Source organism: Polyodon spathula, chromosome 1, assembly GCF_017654505.1.
Source record: "Polyodon spathula isolate WHYD16114869_AA chromosome 1, ASM1765450v1, whole genome shotgun sequence".
NCBI classification, from domain to species: domain Eukaryota; kingdom Metazoa; phylum Chordata; class Actinopteri; order Acipenseriformes; family Polyodontidae; genus Polyodon; species Polyodon spathula.
Window position 1 is genome coordinate 20657752 of NC_054534.1, and position 16833 is coordinate 20674584.

The 16833-nt window shown below is 36.6% G+C and overlaps 1 protein-coding gene across 1 annotated transcript in view; it reads left to right on the forward strand.

Annotated features, from left to right (window-relative positions):
* LOC121315393 (serum response factor-binding protein 1-like) overlaps positions 1-16833 on the forward strand; it is a 50808-nt gene that overhangs the window by 26484 nt on the left and 7491 nt on the right. The window contains exons 4-5 of the mRNA XM_041249450.1: positions 4473-4544; positions 15102-15183. Coding sequence (XP_041105384.1) covers positions 4473-4544; positions 15102-15183 — 154 coding nt within the window. The remainder of the gene's footprint in view (positions 1-4472; positions 4545-15101; positions 15184-16833) is intronic.

A 16833-nucleotide genomic window follows, 5' to 3' on the forward strand; every position in this document is an offset into this window, starting at 1 on the left:
CTATAGAAAGTCTACACCCTTTTCAACATTTTCACCTTTTGTTGCCTTATAGCCTGTAATTAAAATGCATTAAAAGTTTTTTTTTTTTTTACATTTATTTACACATCCTACCCCACAACTTCCAAGTGAAAAAAATTATAGAAATTTGTAGAAAATTAATTTAAAAATAAAAAGCTGAAATAGCTTGGTTGGATAAGTGTCCACCCCCTCTTTGTAATAGCAGTCCTAAATTAGCTCAGGTGTAACCAATCGCCTTCACAAGGACCCTGGTGAGGGCGATTGGGACCACCAAGATCCTGCTTAGATCAGGCCGTCCCTCCAAACTGGATGACTGACCAAGAAGGAGATTGGGGATGTCCTTGAGTGGCCCAGTCAGAGCCCTGACCTAAATCCAATCCAAAATTTGTGGCATGACTTGAAGATTGCTGTCCTCCAACTCAAGGAACTTGACAGAGCTTGAACAGTTTTGTAAAGAAGAATGGTCAAATATTGTTAAATCTAGGTGTGCAAAGTTGCTAGAGACCTATCCCAACAGACCCATAGCTGTAATTGCTGCCAAAGGTGCTTCCACCAAAACTTACCCAATTATGATCTTTCAGTTTTGTATTTAATATATAATTTTTTTTCTCAATAAAAACTTTTTTCCCCTTAACAGTGTGGAGTATGGTGTGTAGTAAGTGGGAAAAAAATGCTAATTTAAATGCATGAAAATCTGAGGCACCGACACAACAAAATGTGAAAAAATGTCATACATATACGTGTGTGTGTGTGTACAGGTAGTGGACAAATAAATGGAAACACCAGTGTAAAGTCACATAATAGGGCGTTGGGCCACCATGTACGGCCTGTATGCGCCAAAGTCAATCAACTCATGCCTGGTTGATGTAGGTGGAAAGCGCTGTCTCCGGCATTGTTCCAGAATGTCCCATAAATGCTTGATTAGTTTCAGATCTGGTGACTGAGAAGGCCATGAAATATGGATAACATTGGTGTCATGCTCTTCAAACCATTGGGCGACCACTCATGCTCTGTTGATGGGGGCATTGTCATTGTGCTCTTCAACCTGACTATGGTATCCCACACTGTGGAGTTCTCGGCGGACCGTTTTTGATGAAACTGGCTACTCGCGCTTCAGGTTGAAATTTGCAGTCAATTAATGTGCAGTTGCTCTCCTGTTTTTTGCCTTGCACTTCGGATTAATGCACGGATATCACAATCCTGTAGTATGCGCTTCCGCCCACTGTTGATGATGACGTCTTTCCCTCAGAGTTCCATACCGACATCACCTTAGACACCGTTGCTCGTGACACATCAGCAAGTTCAGCTGTCTTGGTCACCGAAGCTCCTGCCAAACGCTCCCCAATAATCACCCCTCTTTCAAAGTCACTGAGGTCTTCTCTTCAATATATTTGGTGTCCCTCATTTACCCAGGTGTTTTCAGTTTTTTTTTTGTGTGTGTGTGTGTGTGTGTGTGTGTCTATATATATATATATATATATATATATATATATATATATATATATATTATATATATATATATATATATATATATATATATATATATATATATATATGTATGTGTGTATGTATGTATGTATGTATGTATGTATGTATTTATCTGGCCGGCGTAATAGACAACGTTAAAACAGACTTTGGATTAAGCCTTTTCTTAACTGACAGGGTATCAAAGTTTTACAGAAAACAATAACACACAGTGAGTGGCCGGTACACCTTAATAATAATAATAATAATAACTGCAGCGATTGTTCTTCTCAGGAACTAAATTGGAAAGAAAACAACATCCTGTTGGGCTTATGTCAGTGATGACTGTGATCCATTAATGATAATGATCGCGTGGCTTCCAATACGGAATGCTTTATGTACAGTTATTGTGTAAATATAGTTATTCCACCAAAGAACTGGTGCCTGCAGCACAGTGGCACCCTAAGCCACTAACCTGTCAGACAGAGTGAGAAGAGTAACCTGCCTAGAGCTGTTTCAGCTCAGCAGGACACCTACAGTAGTGGTTTTTCACAGGTTTCTGGGCTTGATGGCAGCAGCCTCCAATACCCTTCCACTGGGTCTTCTAAATGTGCGCCCTCTGCAGGCTTGGTTCAACCTCATGGCTTGTCAGCCCATGTTGATTCGCAACCTCCTGTTGACAGTGACTCGACACTGTCTACAGGCACTCTCTTGGTGGAGACAGCCGGCTTATCTACGCCTAGACGTAGCCGTGGGAAGCATTACCAGGAGAGAGGTCATCACCAAAGACGCGTCCAAATTGGGTTGAGGCGGAGCGTGGAATGGCTGAGGCATACAGGGTGTGTGGCAGCACCCGTGGAAGGGTTGCTGGTAGTGTACCTGTCCTTGCAAATTTTTAAAGCAGGTTTGGGGGAAGACACGTGCTTGTCCGTACGGACAACACAGTTGTGGTGTCCTACATCAACCATCAGGGTGGTTTGAGGTCACCCAGTCTCCACCATGTAGCCCACAAGCTTCTGCTGTGGGCACAAGAGAACTTCCTCTCACTCTGGAAAGTTCATCTGCCTGCAGTGATCAATTGGGCTGCGGACCTCTCGAGGGGGGTCCCCAGCAGTGCAGAGTGGAGACTCGATTTGGGAAAGCAGAGGTAGGCCTTTTTGCTCCTCGTTAGTCGGCACTGTCCCAGGCCTTTTTGCTCCTTGTTAGTCTGTCCGCTGTGGTTCTCCATAAAAGGAGAACCGGTACCTCTACTCTATGCATTTCTACTGCTTGCGCTGCTCCCGAAATGTTGGGAGAAGGCCAGGCAGGACCGGGCCAGGGTGCTACTTGTAGCCCAATTCTAGTCCAGGAGAGTATGGTTCTCCTCTCCTGATGCAGCTTCTGAGCGGCCAACTTTGGCCGTGAGCTGCTCAGCCAGGCACAGGGCACTTTGGCACCCCAAACCATCGAGCCTATGGCTCTGGGTCTGGACCCTGAACATCTATATTTGAGCCGGCTGGGCTTAGCAAACAGGGTGATTGACACCACACAAAAAGTCAGGGCAGCTTTTATTCAGGGCACCCCTGAAGATCTACTTAATTATTTAAATACCTGATTCTAATTATCCACTTAAATGAGCTGATAAAACCAGGGGTTCACTTAACTTTTCACATACCCTGAATCTTAATTATTCATTGATTGTCTGTCTAATTCTTATATCATTTGGTTTCAAAAGACATGGAATTGGTTAATGTAAACCCTATTGGATATTTAAGAAAAAGCTGGTTTTGATTAAGAAGGCTATCATGGTAAAACATGGAATTTCCATAATTGTCATTAGGGTTCACAAACTTTCTCTGCACTATATGCAGTGCAGCAGAGTGGGCTTCCCCCCTACTTTTACCAGATTCTACAGACTGAATGCCATAGATCCGCAGAGCCCTGGCTTTAGCATTAGAGTGCTGAGGGCGGCTTTCCTGTCAATGCATGGATGCAAAGAAACAGGAAAATAGCCTGAAAATATGTTTTAAAGTCAAGCATTGTTTCTGGTTTTATTACAATGTGTGTATCTTCTTTGTTGGTGTGGACTCACCTTTTAAGTTAAAGATTTATTTTCTAAATACTTAAACAGCAGAAAATACTATAATCAGTTTAGAAAAGTTTTATAGTAATACACAACCACTAACGTCTACTTAAGTATGGTGCATTTTGGTTGAAGCGATAACATTTTGTTTAATAACAGCCAGTTTTGTTTAATTACTTTCCGTAATATAAACATCCCATTTTTAGGAATTTATGGTGTGGAATTGTAGGCACTATAGTAGTTATCCAATGTTAATGTCTTGGAAAGTCTGAAATGTTGGGAGAAGGTTTGAGGCAATTAGACACACGTGGTACTACTTTAGCAGTTCTCTGTTTATTTTTTTTTTCCATTTTAAATAACACTGTAGCACAGCAGTGTGCACAAGAATCTGTATGGAAATACAGTTTGATCTTTTATAGGGCATGTTTTATTTAATGTATTTCCATGAGTGGCCCATTGTTAAAGGAAAATTGTGCTTAAACAGAAAATATAGGCCACTACGGATTGTGGCAATGTACTATTTCAGAGAATTTTTAGGCAATCTTAATCTCAATTTATTAAACCTGTAATAAAGGTTTAAGGCATGACAGTACATTTATTATTTTAGGCAAGCCTCAGGTAAGACCCTAGAATTGGTACTCACAGGGAGTTGGGACCATTATAGTGCTATATGAACATACATGGTACAGTGAATATAAATCCCTCACTTACTGTTGTTGCCGATTCAATTCTTTGTTCACTTCGAATACAGAAAATAAATACATTGTCAACAATTCTACTGCATACACATTAACATTTTTTTAAAATGGTCTGTTTTATGACTTAAATCTGGTTTAAGTGTAATATGTTAATCTCTCTTGTAGTTGAGACATCTTTATTATTTTTTAGTTCTTAGAACTTGAACATTTTATTTTTCATTATCTTGCAGAGTCTAAAACCAGATCAAGTTACCAAAGCTGCTTTGCAAAGGAATACCGTCTTTGAAAAAGTGTGCAAAAATGTAAGTATAAACAAAACTGTTGGATTTTTGTTTTGTTTTTATTCACTACATGTATACAGTAGCATGAACATATGGTGTTGATTTAGTAAAAGTTGTTTTCATTATCTATGATCAGAATTAAGTTTATTTACTAAACATGCCTATCTAAATAAATACTGTCTATGTTAAAAGTTATGTTTACTGCTCCATTAAGATTTAAACAACTGCCTAGACATGTGCTCATGTTTTTGATAATCTTAAAATATTTTTATAAACTCTCTGCCAGTGGTTCGCAACCTTTTTCAGTGTAGGGGACCCCCTTGGTGTTTGCATTTTTTCACAACAGCATTTCGAAACAAATTTGTATGTGTATAAGTACATGTAGATAGTAAAGTATTTATATAACGTACATAACAATGAGATTGCTGGGCTTAAAATTGCTGGTGGCAAAGTTCCTGTTTTTGTCACATCCTAAATGTTCTGTAGGTAAATGGCATCTCAATGTTGAAGGATAGAGAGTTTTGTTTGACAAAGCCTCCTGACAAATAATGCGCTGGGGCTTGGGTTGTCCTTGGATCCAGTAAATGTAAATACCAGTGTTGGTCCCCGAATCCGTTACCTTGTGTAGCAAATTACTATCAATTTCCCACGCAATTTTATTGCGTTCACAAGTTGCCAACTTCACTCGATGTACATATAAAAAACACAGAGTATGAAGACGAGGTGGGTGGGGAGCAATTTGAAGAAAAAAAACTGGTTGGCGAGACAGTGTACAGGATGTTGCATACCACTTCTGGTGTGCTGTGATGTGTAAATTAAATGGGATTGGTGGCACACAGCCACTTATACCATTTTGTTTAAATATGATTACGTCAGAACAGACATTAACTGTACATTATTTCCAGAAGTAGTGTTAAGAAAATGCCATTTTGGCACATTGTCTTGACATACTAAACCTTGCTGAATAAACCCATGTGATAACATGGAGCTGAAATCGATCATTCACACTACAGTACAGTTCACAAGTCAAGCAACAAATATAGCCTCTCTTTGTTTCACATTAACTTCTGTTGCTATGTATAGCTAACCTCTCCAAAAATGTGTAATATGGAAATACGGATATTCCTATATCCCTGGCAACACTGTAGTACATATTGTATATTGTTGAAAATGAAAAGTAATAAAACTGTGGTTTTATTGTATCTTTTTTTTGTTTGTTTTTTAATTTAGTAATTCCAGCTGAGTTAGGAATATTGAGTGCAGTGTGCAACTTTTATGCTGAGTGAAAAGTATTTCATTTTTTATTTTTTTTTCCCTACCTGAACAGTGATCACAAGCTGTAGAATGAGCATGGATAAGAAAGGTGTGCATTTATGTGAATGCTTTATTATTATTATTATTATTATTATTATTATTATTATTATTATTATTATTATTATTATTATTATTATTATTATTATTATTTATTTTTGTAATAATAATGCATGCTAATCTTTTTTTTATTTTTTCAACACAATATATATATGTATGTATGTTTTCATTATGTATTCTGCTTAGAGATACATGTATAATTCTATTATATTATATTATTTTATGAACCGAAGGACTTTACAATATTTCCTGAAAGTTTTGTTGAAAAATATTGATATTTGGGAAAATTACAAGACATTGTTTCTGAGTGATTGCAAAGACACAATGCATGTTTATTGTCAGGGTCTCTTATAAGCAATAAGGGACACTACTCGCGATTTTTTTTTTTTCCTCAAAATAAATATTTATAAATAAAACATTTAATTCATTCCATTATTGTTAGTAATAAGGAAAATAAAACAAATGTAGTTAATGAAGTAGTGTCTTGTATCCACTCTTGATATTTATAAATGTTGTAAAAACACATATATTAAAACACGAGACAGAATAAATGTTCTAATATAACTAAGTCAGATACCTCAGATTTACATTGTTTTCCCATTTTTGTTTTAGCTGTAACAGGTTCTTGTGTCATGTTTTGTTTCTCTGTTGCTAAAAATGTCTGCGCCCTTTAAAAACTGAAATACCCGTCTCAGTGACATCACACGAGAAAACAAACAAACAAGCAGGCAGTGAAATTCAATTCCTCCCCAATGCAATGATATGCATGAACAAGCTGTACTGCAAATTATGGTGGCCCAGCAAGTCAAAGAAACAAAGTGTGTTTTGATCGTGTCTATATGGTTAATATTTTATCGTTTTGTGCACAGTACTTTGTTTTAAAAACGGGCCACTACAGAAAGTCATGCTCCTTATATTACCTGGAGCAACAGGAGTTTAGAAATCAGATAGGCTGTTCAATGGATATTATAGACTAGCTCAGACGGCGAAAAAAAGGTTCTGCACCAGTGTGTACACTATATGCATGTTTGTTTGCAAAGTGTAATTAAACATACCCTCAAGTGGAGCTTGTATGAGTTTACAAACCTGCCATATTGGGGTCAAGTGACTTTTTGCAAATCTTCCCCTGCCACAATGTCAAAGCCTCATATCTCAGAAACTATGAGGTAGTGCCTTTATATTTTTAGGGTCTTATAAACTTTGCATGCTTAATGTGTTGGTGATACTGACCTCTCATCTGTTATTGTAATTAGCCCTTTGATAGCTTCATTGCGTTTATCTCTAGCCTTATCAATGATAAAGACCTAATACTTTTACATAGGGTCTTTACAATTGGTGTATGGTTATACTGAATTGTACAGGTGGTGGTTAGTGAGAATTAACTGTTTTAGTACCACATTGTTTTAAACTCAGTCCATGTTATTGCTACAGGCCACTCTCTCTCAGACAGGGTCTTTAAAACCTGTATTCTGTGATTGTCAAAATTTTGTTGTAGGTAGAGTCCAATAGAAATGAACATTGTTACCAAAGACACTTTGTTTTTATTCACAAAAACTCATGTTTCTAGTTTAATTAATATTTAGATGTTTAGTCTTCAGTTAACAAAATGGTTTAGTAGCATTAGTGTTAGTGTTATAACTATATATTGTGGGTCTTGTTTGCTTGCAAATACTTCAAATAGTACACTATAGATAAAGTGCTGCATCCACATTGTAGGTCACATGGTCTGATTGCTTTGAGTCTGCACTACAACACATGAAGTGTCTAATTACTAGGAAGCAGCAGCCCTTTTTTATCTTTAGTCTCTGTGAAATGGCTGCATACTCCAAATGGAAATGTAAAATACAAGCAAGAACTAAACGATTTTCAACAGAAGAAAAGGGGTAACAGTGATATTGCAAGTGTAGTAAGAAAATCTATTTTTACAACCTTAGGACTCCTTAAAAGCTGCAGTTTCAATGACCTTGATTAAAAAAATCTCAGACTTACCAGTAAAGTATGAATGCCAGCTGCAAGTCCACCAGAAGTACAATGATATTGTGCCAGCCAGACTTCCAAAGGAGGCCACACTGAGTGGTAAAAAGTTGTGAAAGAGGAAACCTAAATTAATTTCTTAGAAAGGAGGCGTTTGTTTGTTTAAGTAATGTAAGGTATTGATGGTCTCAAATATCCTGTCTTCATATTGAATGGCTGGGAGCAGTCAGAGTTTGGAAATAATAACATTGTGTTTTGAAAAAAATCCTGCTTCTATTCTGAGAGAGCGCTGTTCTTAATTCTTTATGGAATGTTATACATATTGGTTGATTTCTGTGTGGTGGGTGATGTACCAGATGCACTGGAATGTCTATCTTTTGTATTTGTTTCAACAACTTTTTGTACTTAAACTTAACATGGGATATGTTGAAAACTAAAGGAAGGGAACATTTAGTTTTTTTCTGATTAAAAAAAGTGTTGTAAATTATATGGCTTAAATAACAAAACCCTTTTTATCACCAAGGTAACTGCAGCCGATGTTATGATTACAGCTGGAGGATGAGGCCTCTTTGACAAATATGTGGGAGTGAAAGCTAGCCACTGGTCAGATTATCAATCGGCATGAACCTTTTCACTTTTGCGTGTTATCTGTTTGCTTCTGGTCAAAGTCAGTCAGACCTTTTGACTGCTCTTGCCCTTTAAATTCCTGTGTTTTTTTGTTGTTTTGTTTTTTTAACACCAGTTAAAAGCACTTGTGAACCCACAGACGACCCTCCCCTGTTTTATACACTTAGGCCAGGCATATTCTGTTGTGATAACCTTGGCAGCAAAATGTTAAAGAAAAAAAAAAATCCTGAGATTTTATATACAGCAAGTATTTACATGTTTCTTATACGTGTACACAGTGAAATTAGTGGTGTCTTTGTGCATTTGGTACATAAACAGCAGTCCAGATGTTTAGAATCGTATGAATAGCATGATTCCAATGAAACAGTCTTGTTTTCTTTGGCAGTGACTGAACAGTTTGACTTTTTCTGTCTGGAAACTGAAACCATACTGCAGAAAACAATTCTTTAGTGTATGCGTTAATTAAATGAGTAACTGGCTGTTTAGTTTTATCAGATTATTGCCTATATTACAGCGGTAGGTATTCATGTTTACTTAATGTGCTGTGGCCGTGCCCTCTCCCCCCCCCCATTGTGCTGTTGTGTAAGTGCTAACAGGAATGTTTTAAATTAGGTTCTGTATTAAAAACAGCAGATGAACACTGACTTGCTGAAGTGCAAATGTGCATTTAAATTTTTCTTGGCATAACTAACCATAAATCTGTAACGTGTTCAAACATGATGTTGGATATGTTGGTAGTTTTTTTTTTTTTTTTGCTTGCGGTACTAATTAAATGTTGAATAATGTTTAAATAGCAATTTTGCAACTTAATTGCGGAAGTGTTTACATCCTACCCCTATCACTTCTGATTGGCTAGCTGTGGAAGAAGCTGGTTTTCTATTGGTTACAAAGAAACCCATAAATGGCTGTCTGGAAGCTTCTGATCTAAATTTAAGGTATTACAGTGGTCACTGTGTAAGAGAACACCCCTTGGGATGCAAGCAAAATGTTCTGTTAGCCAAAGTGTTCTTTGTGATGGAGTTGACCACCAGACATAATATGAATCAATAAACAAATAAATAAATATTTATTACTTGTCATGACACATGTGAATCAAATTATTATTATTTATTTCTTAGGAGACGCCCTTATCCAGGGCGACTTACAATTGTTACAAGTTATCACAGTACAAAGTATCGCGTTATAAAATATCACATTACAGGTTATCACATTATAAAATATCACAATACAAAATATCATACAGATAAGAGCAGATATGAAACTACAATAAAATCAATTCAAGTAAGAGCAAAGTAAAGCATACTGTAACTCATAGTAGTGTTCCTCATTTTCTTTTTTTGTCTTTAAAAAAAAAAAAAAAAAATCAAGTTTTTTTTACATAGTGTAGCATGCATAGGGGTAGGCAGCAGCGGGGCTGGTAGGTGACGTAATCACAAACAGAGACATAAGCCTGTTATACGCTCCTTGTAAAGGAGCCGGCTCTTTTGTACAGCGGTATCGGCTCTATACTTCAGTGCAAGAGGTCCAGGGTTCACGCCTCGCCCTGTGTGATGCGCCTGCCTGTGTTAACCTATTTCGCTACAGTATAATAAAATAGGGATAAAATCGGTCAAAAATAGTTTTAAATTGAAACATTGGTAAAAACCTGAGTATACACACTTTACATATGAAGTATGGTGTTTAGTAGTTCTGGTTTCTGATTAGGTTTTATGTCCCTGTCATGTATGATGAAGCAGAATCTGTGCAAGTCAAAGCCGTGTTTTCCCAAGTTAGCTTGTACTTTTGTGAATGTTTGGGCAATCACTGCACTGACGGAAATAGTATCATATAGAAGGTATGACCATAACATCAGCACAAAGCGATCCAGGTTTATTTGCCTTGAAATCATAAAAAGAAGAGAGTATTGACAGAACTGTGCGATGCAAGCCATCGGGAGAAATCATACTGGATATTTCCATCAATGCGTTCCATAAGTTTACGAACTAAAGCATCACCATTTTCTGTCAAATATTTGTGATTTTAAGATTGTCAGTGTTAGGCATAATTCCCACAATAATCAGACTTTGATTATTGATTGATTCATTCACCATCTCGACAGCAAAGCGTTGTATAGCATAAGCTATAATGAAAGAAATGTCTCAACCCCTCTGCTGTTTGGGATTTTTTTGTTAAATTCCCAGACAACCAAAAAAGTTGAATGCAAACTGTGCAATCGACTCCTATCATGGATGCATAACCAATCTCTGGAGTCACTTGACAAGCGTAAGTTCATAATATTTATATCAGTAGTAGCAGTAGTGTTAATATTTTTAGTAGCAGTAGTAAAATGTGACTGGAACGGTGACTGTGTTGTGTAATTGTGTTGTGTAATTGTAAACAACCAGGAACTTACTTTATAATAACATGTACTTGTTGATGGTTTTTTTTTAAAAAAGGAGTTTATTGTTTTGAAGCATTTCAAGACCAGATTTTAACTAGCTGTTGTTTGAGGGTTGTGGATCTACTTGAATGCACAGTGCCTATAGAAAGACTATACCCCCCTTTCAAAATTTTCACCTTTTGTTGCCGTATAGCCTGGAATTAAAATTAATTCAAATAGTTTTTTTTTTTGTTTGTTTTTTTTTTTTGCTGTTTATTTGTCTACACATTCTACCCCATAACTTCCAAGTGAAAAAAAATATTCTAGAAATTTGTAGAAAGTTAATTAAAAATAAAAACTGAAATAGCTTGGTTGGATAAGTGTCCATCCCCCTTGTAATAGCAATCCTAAATTAGCTCAGGTGTAACCAATCGCCTTCAAAATCACACACCAAGTTAATTGGCCTCCACCTGTGTTAAATTGTAGTGATTTACATGATTTCAGGATAAATTCAGCAGTTCCTGTAGGTTCCCTCTGCTGGATGGTGCATTTCAAAGCAAAGACTCAACCATGAGCACCAGGCACGTTCAAAAGAACTCCGGGACAAAATTGTTGAAAGGCACAGATCAGGGGATGGGTATAAACAAATATCAAAGGCCTTGAATATCCCTTGGAGCACAGTCAAGACGATTATTAAGAAGTGGAAGGTGTATGCCACCACCAAGACCCTGCCTAGATCAGGCCATCCCTCCAAACTGGATGACCGAGCAAGAAGGAGACTGATCAGAGAAGCTATTAAGAGGCCAGTGGCAACTTTGCAAGAGCTACAGGCTTTTTTATGGCCAAGACTGGTCAAAGTGTGCATGTGTCAACAATATCCCAAGCACTCCACAAATCTGGCCGGTATGTTAGGGTGGCAAGAAGGAAGCCATTACTCAAGAAAGCTAACCTTGAATCCCGTTTTGAAGTATGCAAAAAAAAGGCATGTGGTTTTGTGGTCTGACGAAACTAAAATGGAACTTTTTGGCCTAAATGCAAAGCATTATTTTGAGTGCAAACCTAACACAGCACATCACCCAAAGAACACCATCCCTACTGTGAAGCATGGTGGTGGCAGCATCATGTTATGGGGATGTTTCTCATCGACAGGGACTGGGGCACTTGTCAGGATAGAAGGGAGAATGAATGGAGCAAAGTACAGAGAGGTTATTGAGGAAAACCTGCTGCAAAAAAGCTGAAACTGGGACGGAAGTTCACCTTTCAGCATGACAACGACCCAAAGCACACAGCCAAAGCTACACTGGAGTGGCTAAGGAACAAAAAGTTAAATGTCCTTGAGTGGCCCAGTCAGAGCCTCGACCTAAATAGAGTCGAAAATTTGTGGCATGATTTGAAGATTGCTGTCCATCAACACTCCCGAAGGAACTTGACAGAGCTTGAACAGTTTTGTAAAGAAGAATGGTCAAATATTGTCAAATCTGGGTGTGCAAAATTGGTAGAGACCTATGCCAACAGACTCACAGCTATAATTGCTGCCAAAGCTGCTTCCACCAAGTATTAACTCAGGGTGGTGGAAACTTATCCAATTATGATCTTTCAGTTTTGTATTTTATATAATCCATAAAAACCGATAAAATCTCAATAAAAACTTGAGTGTAGATAAGTGGAATAGAATCCTCATTTAAATGCATGCAACTCTGAGGCACTGACACAACAAAATGTGAAAAAAAGTTAAAGGGGGTGTAGACTTTATATAGGCACTGTATATAACATGGATTTTTCTTTATTTAAAGTTTCCCTTTAAAACTTTGTTTCTTTTTTATTGGGCAGTTTGTCTAAAAGTTTAGGCATGTCTATGATAGCATTTCATTTTTTTAATTGAATTCCAACGTGGGTACCCTGGAGCTTGGAAACTGGCTGTTCATAATTTAAGGCTCATTTAACTGGACAATTCTGCCAGTTTGTACTATAGCTGACAAATTCAGTTAGAATCTGTAAAGAAAAAACTTGCACAAATGTAGAATCAGTCAGTTTGAGGTTCCTATAGCATGTAGCCTCTTTGCAATGTGAAAGACCAGTTTTTAATATGAAGTCTCTGGTTTTATTGAAACAACAATTGCAACGCCACAAACTACATTCTAAACCATCTGTGAATTCATTTTTTTTTTTTTTATAAATTAAGTGAATGATGAAGCATTCAGGATTGTATGAAATATACTGTAACAGAATCAAACTTCCAGTAAGTTCAGTGTTTTGCAACCCTGCATTGTTAATGCTCATGTCCAACATAGTGTACTGTATGTTCATCGTTAGGTCATTATGTTGGCTTTTGTATACTGCATATTACTGGCCCAGCAAAATCAGATGGTGGTCCTGTGAAAGAAATAAACACATACACATTATTATTTGGACCATAAGGAGAACAGAAACCATTGCATAATGCACAGTATGGGGTTAAGTGAATGGGAGTTCTTGCACCTATCTGTTACATTCTTTTGCTTTTATCAGTAGGCTTTAGAACACTACAGTCATCTTGGTGTAAAATTAGCATTTATAATTTGTAATGGTTGATAGATGAAATGGTAGCCATATTAGTCCAGAGATGATAGACAAAGAGAAGAAGGAGATGTGATACGTTTTATTGGAATAACTAAATAATAATTATTCACAAGCTTTCAAGACCTCAAAGGTCTCTTCTTCAGGTGAAAGTAGGAAAAAAAGGAATTTGTAATTTGCAATTGAAAATTCTCAAGAAACCTGTTTATTGATACTGATATTCCTAATACATTCTACAATAGGTTAGTTTTATTTTCTTTAAAACAACAAAAAAATATATTTAGATAATCTACTGTACCTTAAGTGAATATGGGGCTAAAATAGTAATGCAGTAAAAAGTGTGTTTTGTCTGATCGCTCAAACATCATCTTATCCTGTTTACTCTTATTAATTCCATGGCAAAGCCAACGCAAAACTAAGGCTATGTTCACATTGAATTTGTTCGGGAGGTTTGTTCAGAACTCAGTATGGTTTGGTTAGTTTGGAGTGTGTGGGCAACAAACTGAACTGAGACCATGTCTTCAGTTTGCTTGCTACTTGTTGACCTTATTAGATAGATGAGGAGGAACTGAAGTTTCCTGGTTATTTTTTTTTGCAGTTGGCTGATAACATCTTGTCTGGTGTTCTGCAAAAATTTGTTCAGAAAATGGGTCAAAACAATGGGAACAATCTGGAAATGAAAGCAACGGGGGGCCCTTTTAGAAATCTGGGCAGAATTTGACAAAGAAAATTCTCTTTCCTTTTACTCCATTGTTCCGGATAACACTCTTCAATAACGATAAATAGTTGAAACCCACGCTGACAAAAAACAGAACTTTTTTTTTTTTTTTTAAGAACAAATTGAATAATAAATAAAGGAATTTGACCATATATACAAAAGTGACCGAAAGCTACCAAAGAGAACTTGATTAATTGAAAATGTGCAAAAGTAGAATGCATTCAGATTATTAGTCCCGGTGACCCTGATCATGTGGCACAAGGTGGGGCTGTTCACTTTGGCTTGAATGGCCGGCACGATGGCGACCATGGCAACATAACCTTAACAGCCATTATCTTGTGCGTCTGATCCACAAACACGAAAAACAAATGTAATTTTTTTTTTTTTTTTTTAAATTGGAAAATAGGTCCATGTGCCTTCGATGTCATTTCTCTTACTTTGTAAAGATATTACATGAAAATGTTTTAGTACACCGAGGTAGATCTGTCTTACAGTGCAGCAGTAACATTGCAAAACACTCGCATTCACGTCTATCTCCTAACATGGTCATCTACTGGAAATACACAGGTCCTTGTTTTTTAAAGCTCTGACTCCTCTTTCCAACGGTATATCGCAAGCAGGGCTGTCTCTCACAAGGTCTGAATTAAAAGAGTTAAAGGGCCAGTTTGCCAGCGAGATATTTAACATTGTGCAAACCCTATAGTGTTAATTATACAGACCAGTCAGGCAGAGTTTTTAAAAAACGTATTATCATCTCAAAAGTTCCGTTACAGGTGGTGTTCAGTAAAAATGTATATCTTCACTGCCACATTGTTTTAACCATCTGGATACATTAATGATGCAGATCTTTTTACATTTCCATTTTACTTCCTGTTTACAAACTATTCAGTCTGAGTGAAATATGTTCCTTGGAGTAAATTCTTCATTAAAAATCTGGATCATAGGTAGAACTTCTCTGTTTTTTTTTTCTCAGCCCAACTCTACATCATCAGAACGGGCAACTGCAAGAATAGCATCCCATCCACAAATCAGCAAAAAAATAATAGCCATCGAAGGTAAGATTTTTGTCTTTAAAAGCAAATAGATATTTTAAATACAGTAGATACTGTAGTATGTTAATCCCCAATTTAGGCATATGTTATATTTTATGTGGTGCATTGTTTTGTTGAATAATTTTATTATCTAATTACCATATTTTTGTTTTTAATTTACTATCTCAGAATCCTTTCTTCATTTCAATATTTTGTTCATGGAATGTTCCGTGCCTCAGATAGCATGGTTGTTTATACAGTGAAGTATGAACACAAATAAAAGGATTAAAAGACTCATATCTGTTTTAAAATGTGTGTGTGTGTGTGTGTGTATATATATATATATGTATATATACACACACACACACACACACACACACGTGTCGTTTTCAGTAAGACATTGCTTATGATTTTACGGATCTACTTTAGTTTATGGCATTTGCAGTCATTTATTTTTTATTGTTGTAAATAACCAGGCACTGACTAATCTCTGTATAACTTTTGAGTGCTACAGTTGATCAGATGCATGCCAGTATTCAAATCACAAACACATCTAACATCATAAGTGCATGCTGCATGAGGATCCACAGTTGCTAATAAGTAGATTTGATATTGAAGCAGGAAAGCATATGCTAAACAGTTACCTTGCTATGTGAATAGTAGTATTTGGTTACATGTACTTAGTGTTCCGCATTTTCGTTTTTTATCTTTAAAAAAAAAAAAAAAAAAAAAATTGGGATTTTTTAAGAGTTTATTTTAAATTAATTTTTAATTGAAACATCGGTTAAAATCGGAATATGATGAGTAGCAGTTCTGGTTTCTGATTAAGTCTGATTATGTCCCTGGCATATATGATGAAGCAGCATTTGTGCAAGTCTAGGCCACATTTTCCCATGTTAGTTGGTACTGTGTGAACGATTGGGCAAACGCTGTGCTGACGGAAATAATATCTACAGAAGGTATGAAGATGACATCAGCACAAAACAAGCCATGTTTATTCGCCTTGAAATCTTAAAAATAAAAGAAAATTGACAGAACTGGGAGGTGCAACCCATCAGGAGATGCGTCAAAAATCACCCTGGACATTTCCATCAGTGCATTCCATAAATTTACCAATGCATCACCATTTTCTGTATAATATATATGATTTAAGATTGGTAGTGTTAGGCAGTGTTTTAGTTGATGGACAGTACCGTCGCACAAAGTCACCAGTACCTCTCTGCAGTCTGCAATAAAGAGTGGCCGTCCAGCAAAGCACAGCTCTCTGACAAACTCATTCTGAACAGTCATTCTGCGCTCTCTTTTTATTAAAGTACATGTAAAAGCAGCATAAATGGATTCCAGTTAACTTTGCTATTGAAAGTATTGAACTTGCAAAAAAATCAGAAATATGAAAAGGTATGAAAAAAGCAAATTAATATATTAATGGTAAAAGCGTTTATATTACATTAGGCATGATTCAGGCAAACACATTTTAAGTAAGTGTACACCTATATTCATAATATAATTGTAGCCTACTACAGTTTTTTAATGCACATTCCGCACACGGATCATACTTACTTACATTTTAACTTGCTGGTAGCTTATTGCTGCTGACACTGAATGTTAAGTTCTAAATGTGTTGTTTATATTTAATACACATTACACTGATATTTCATGTTAAATTGAATACAT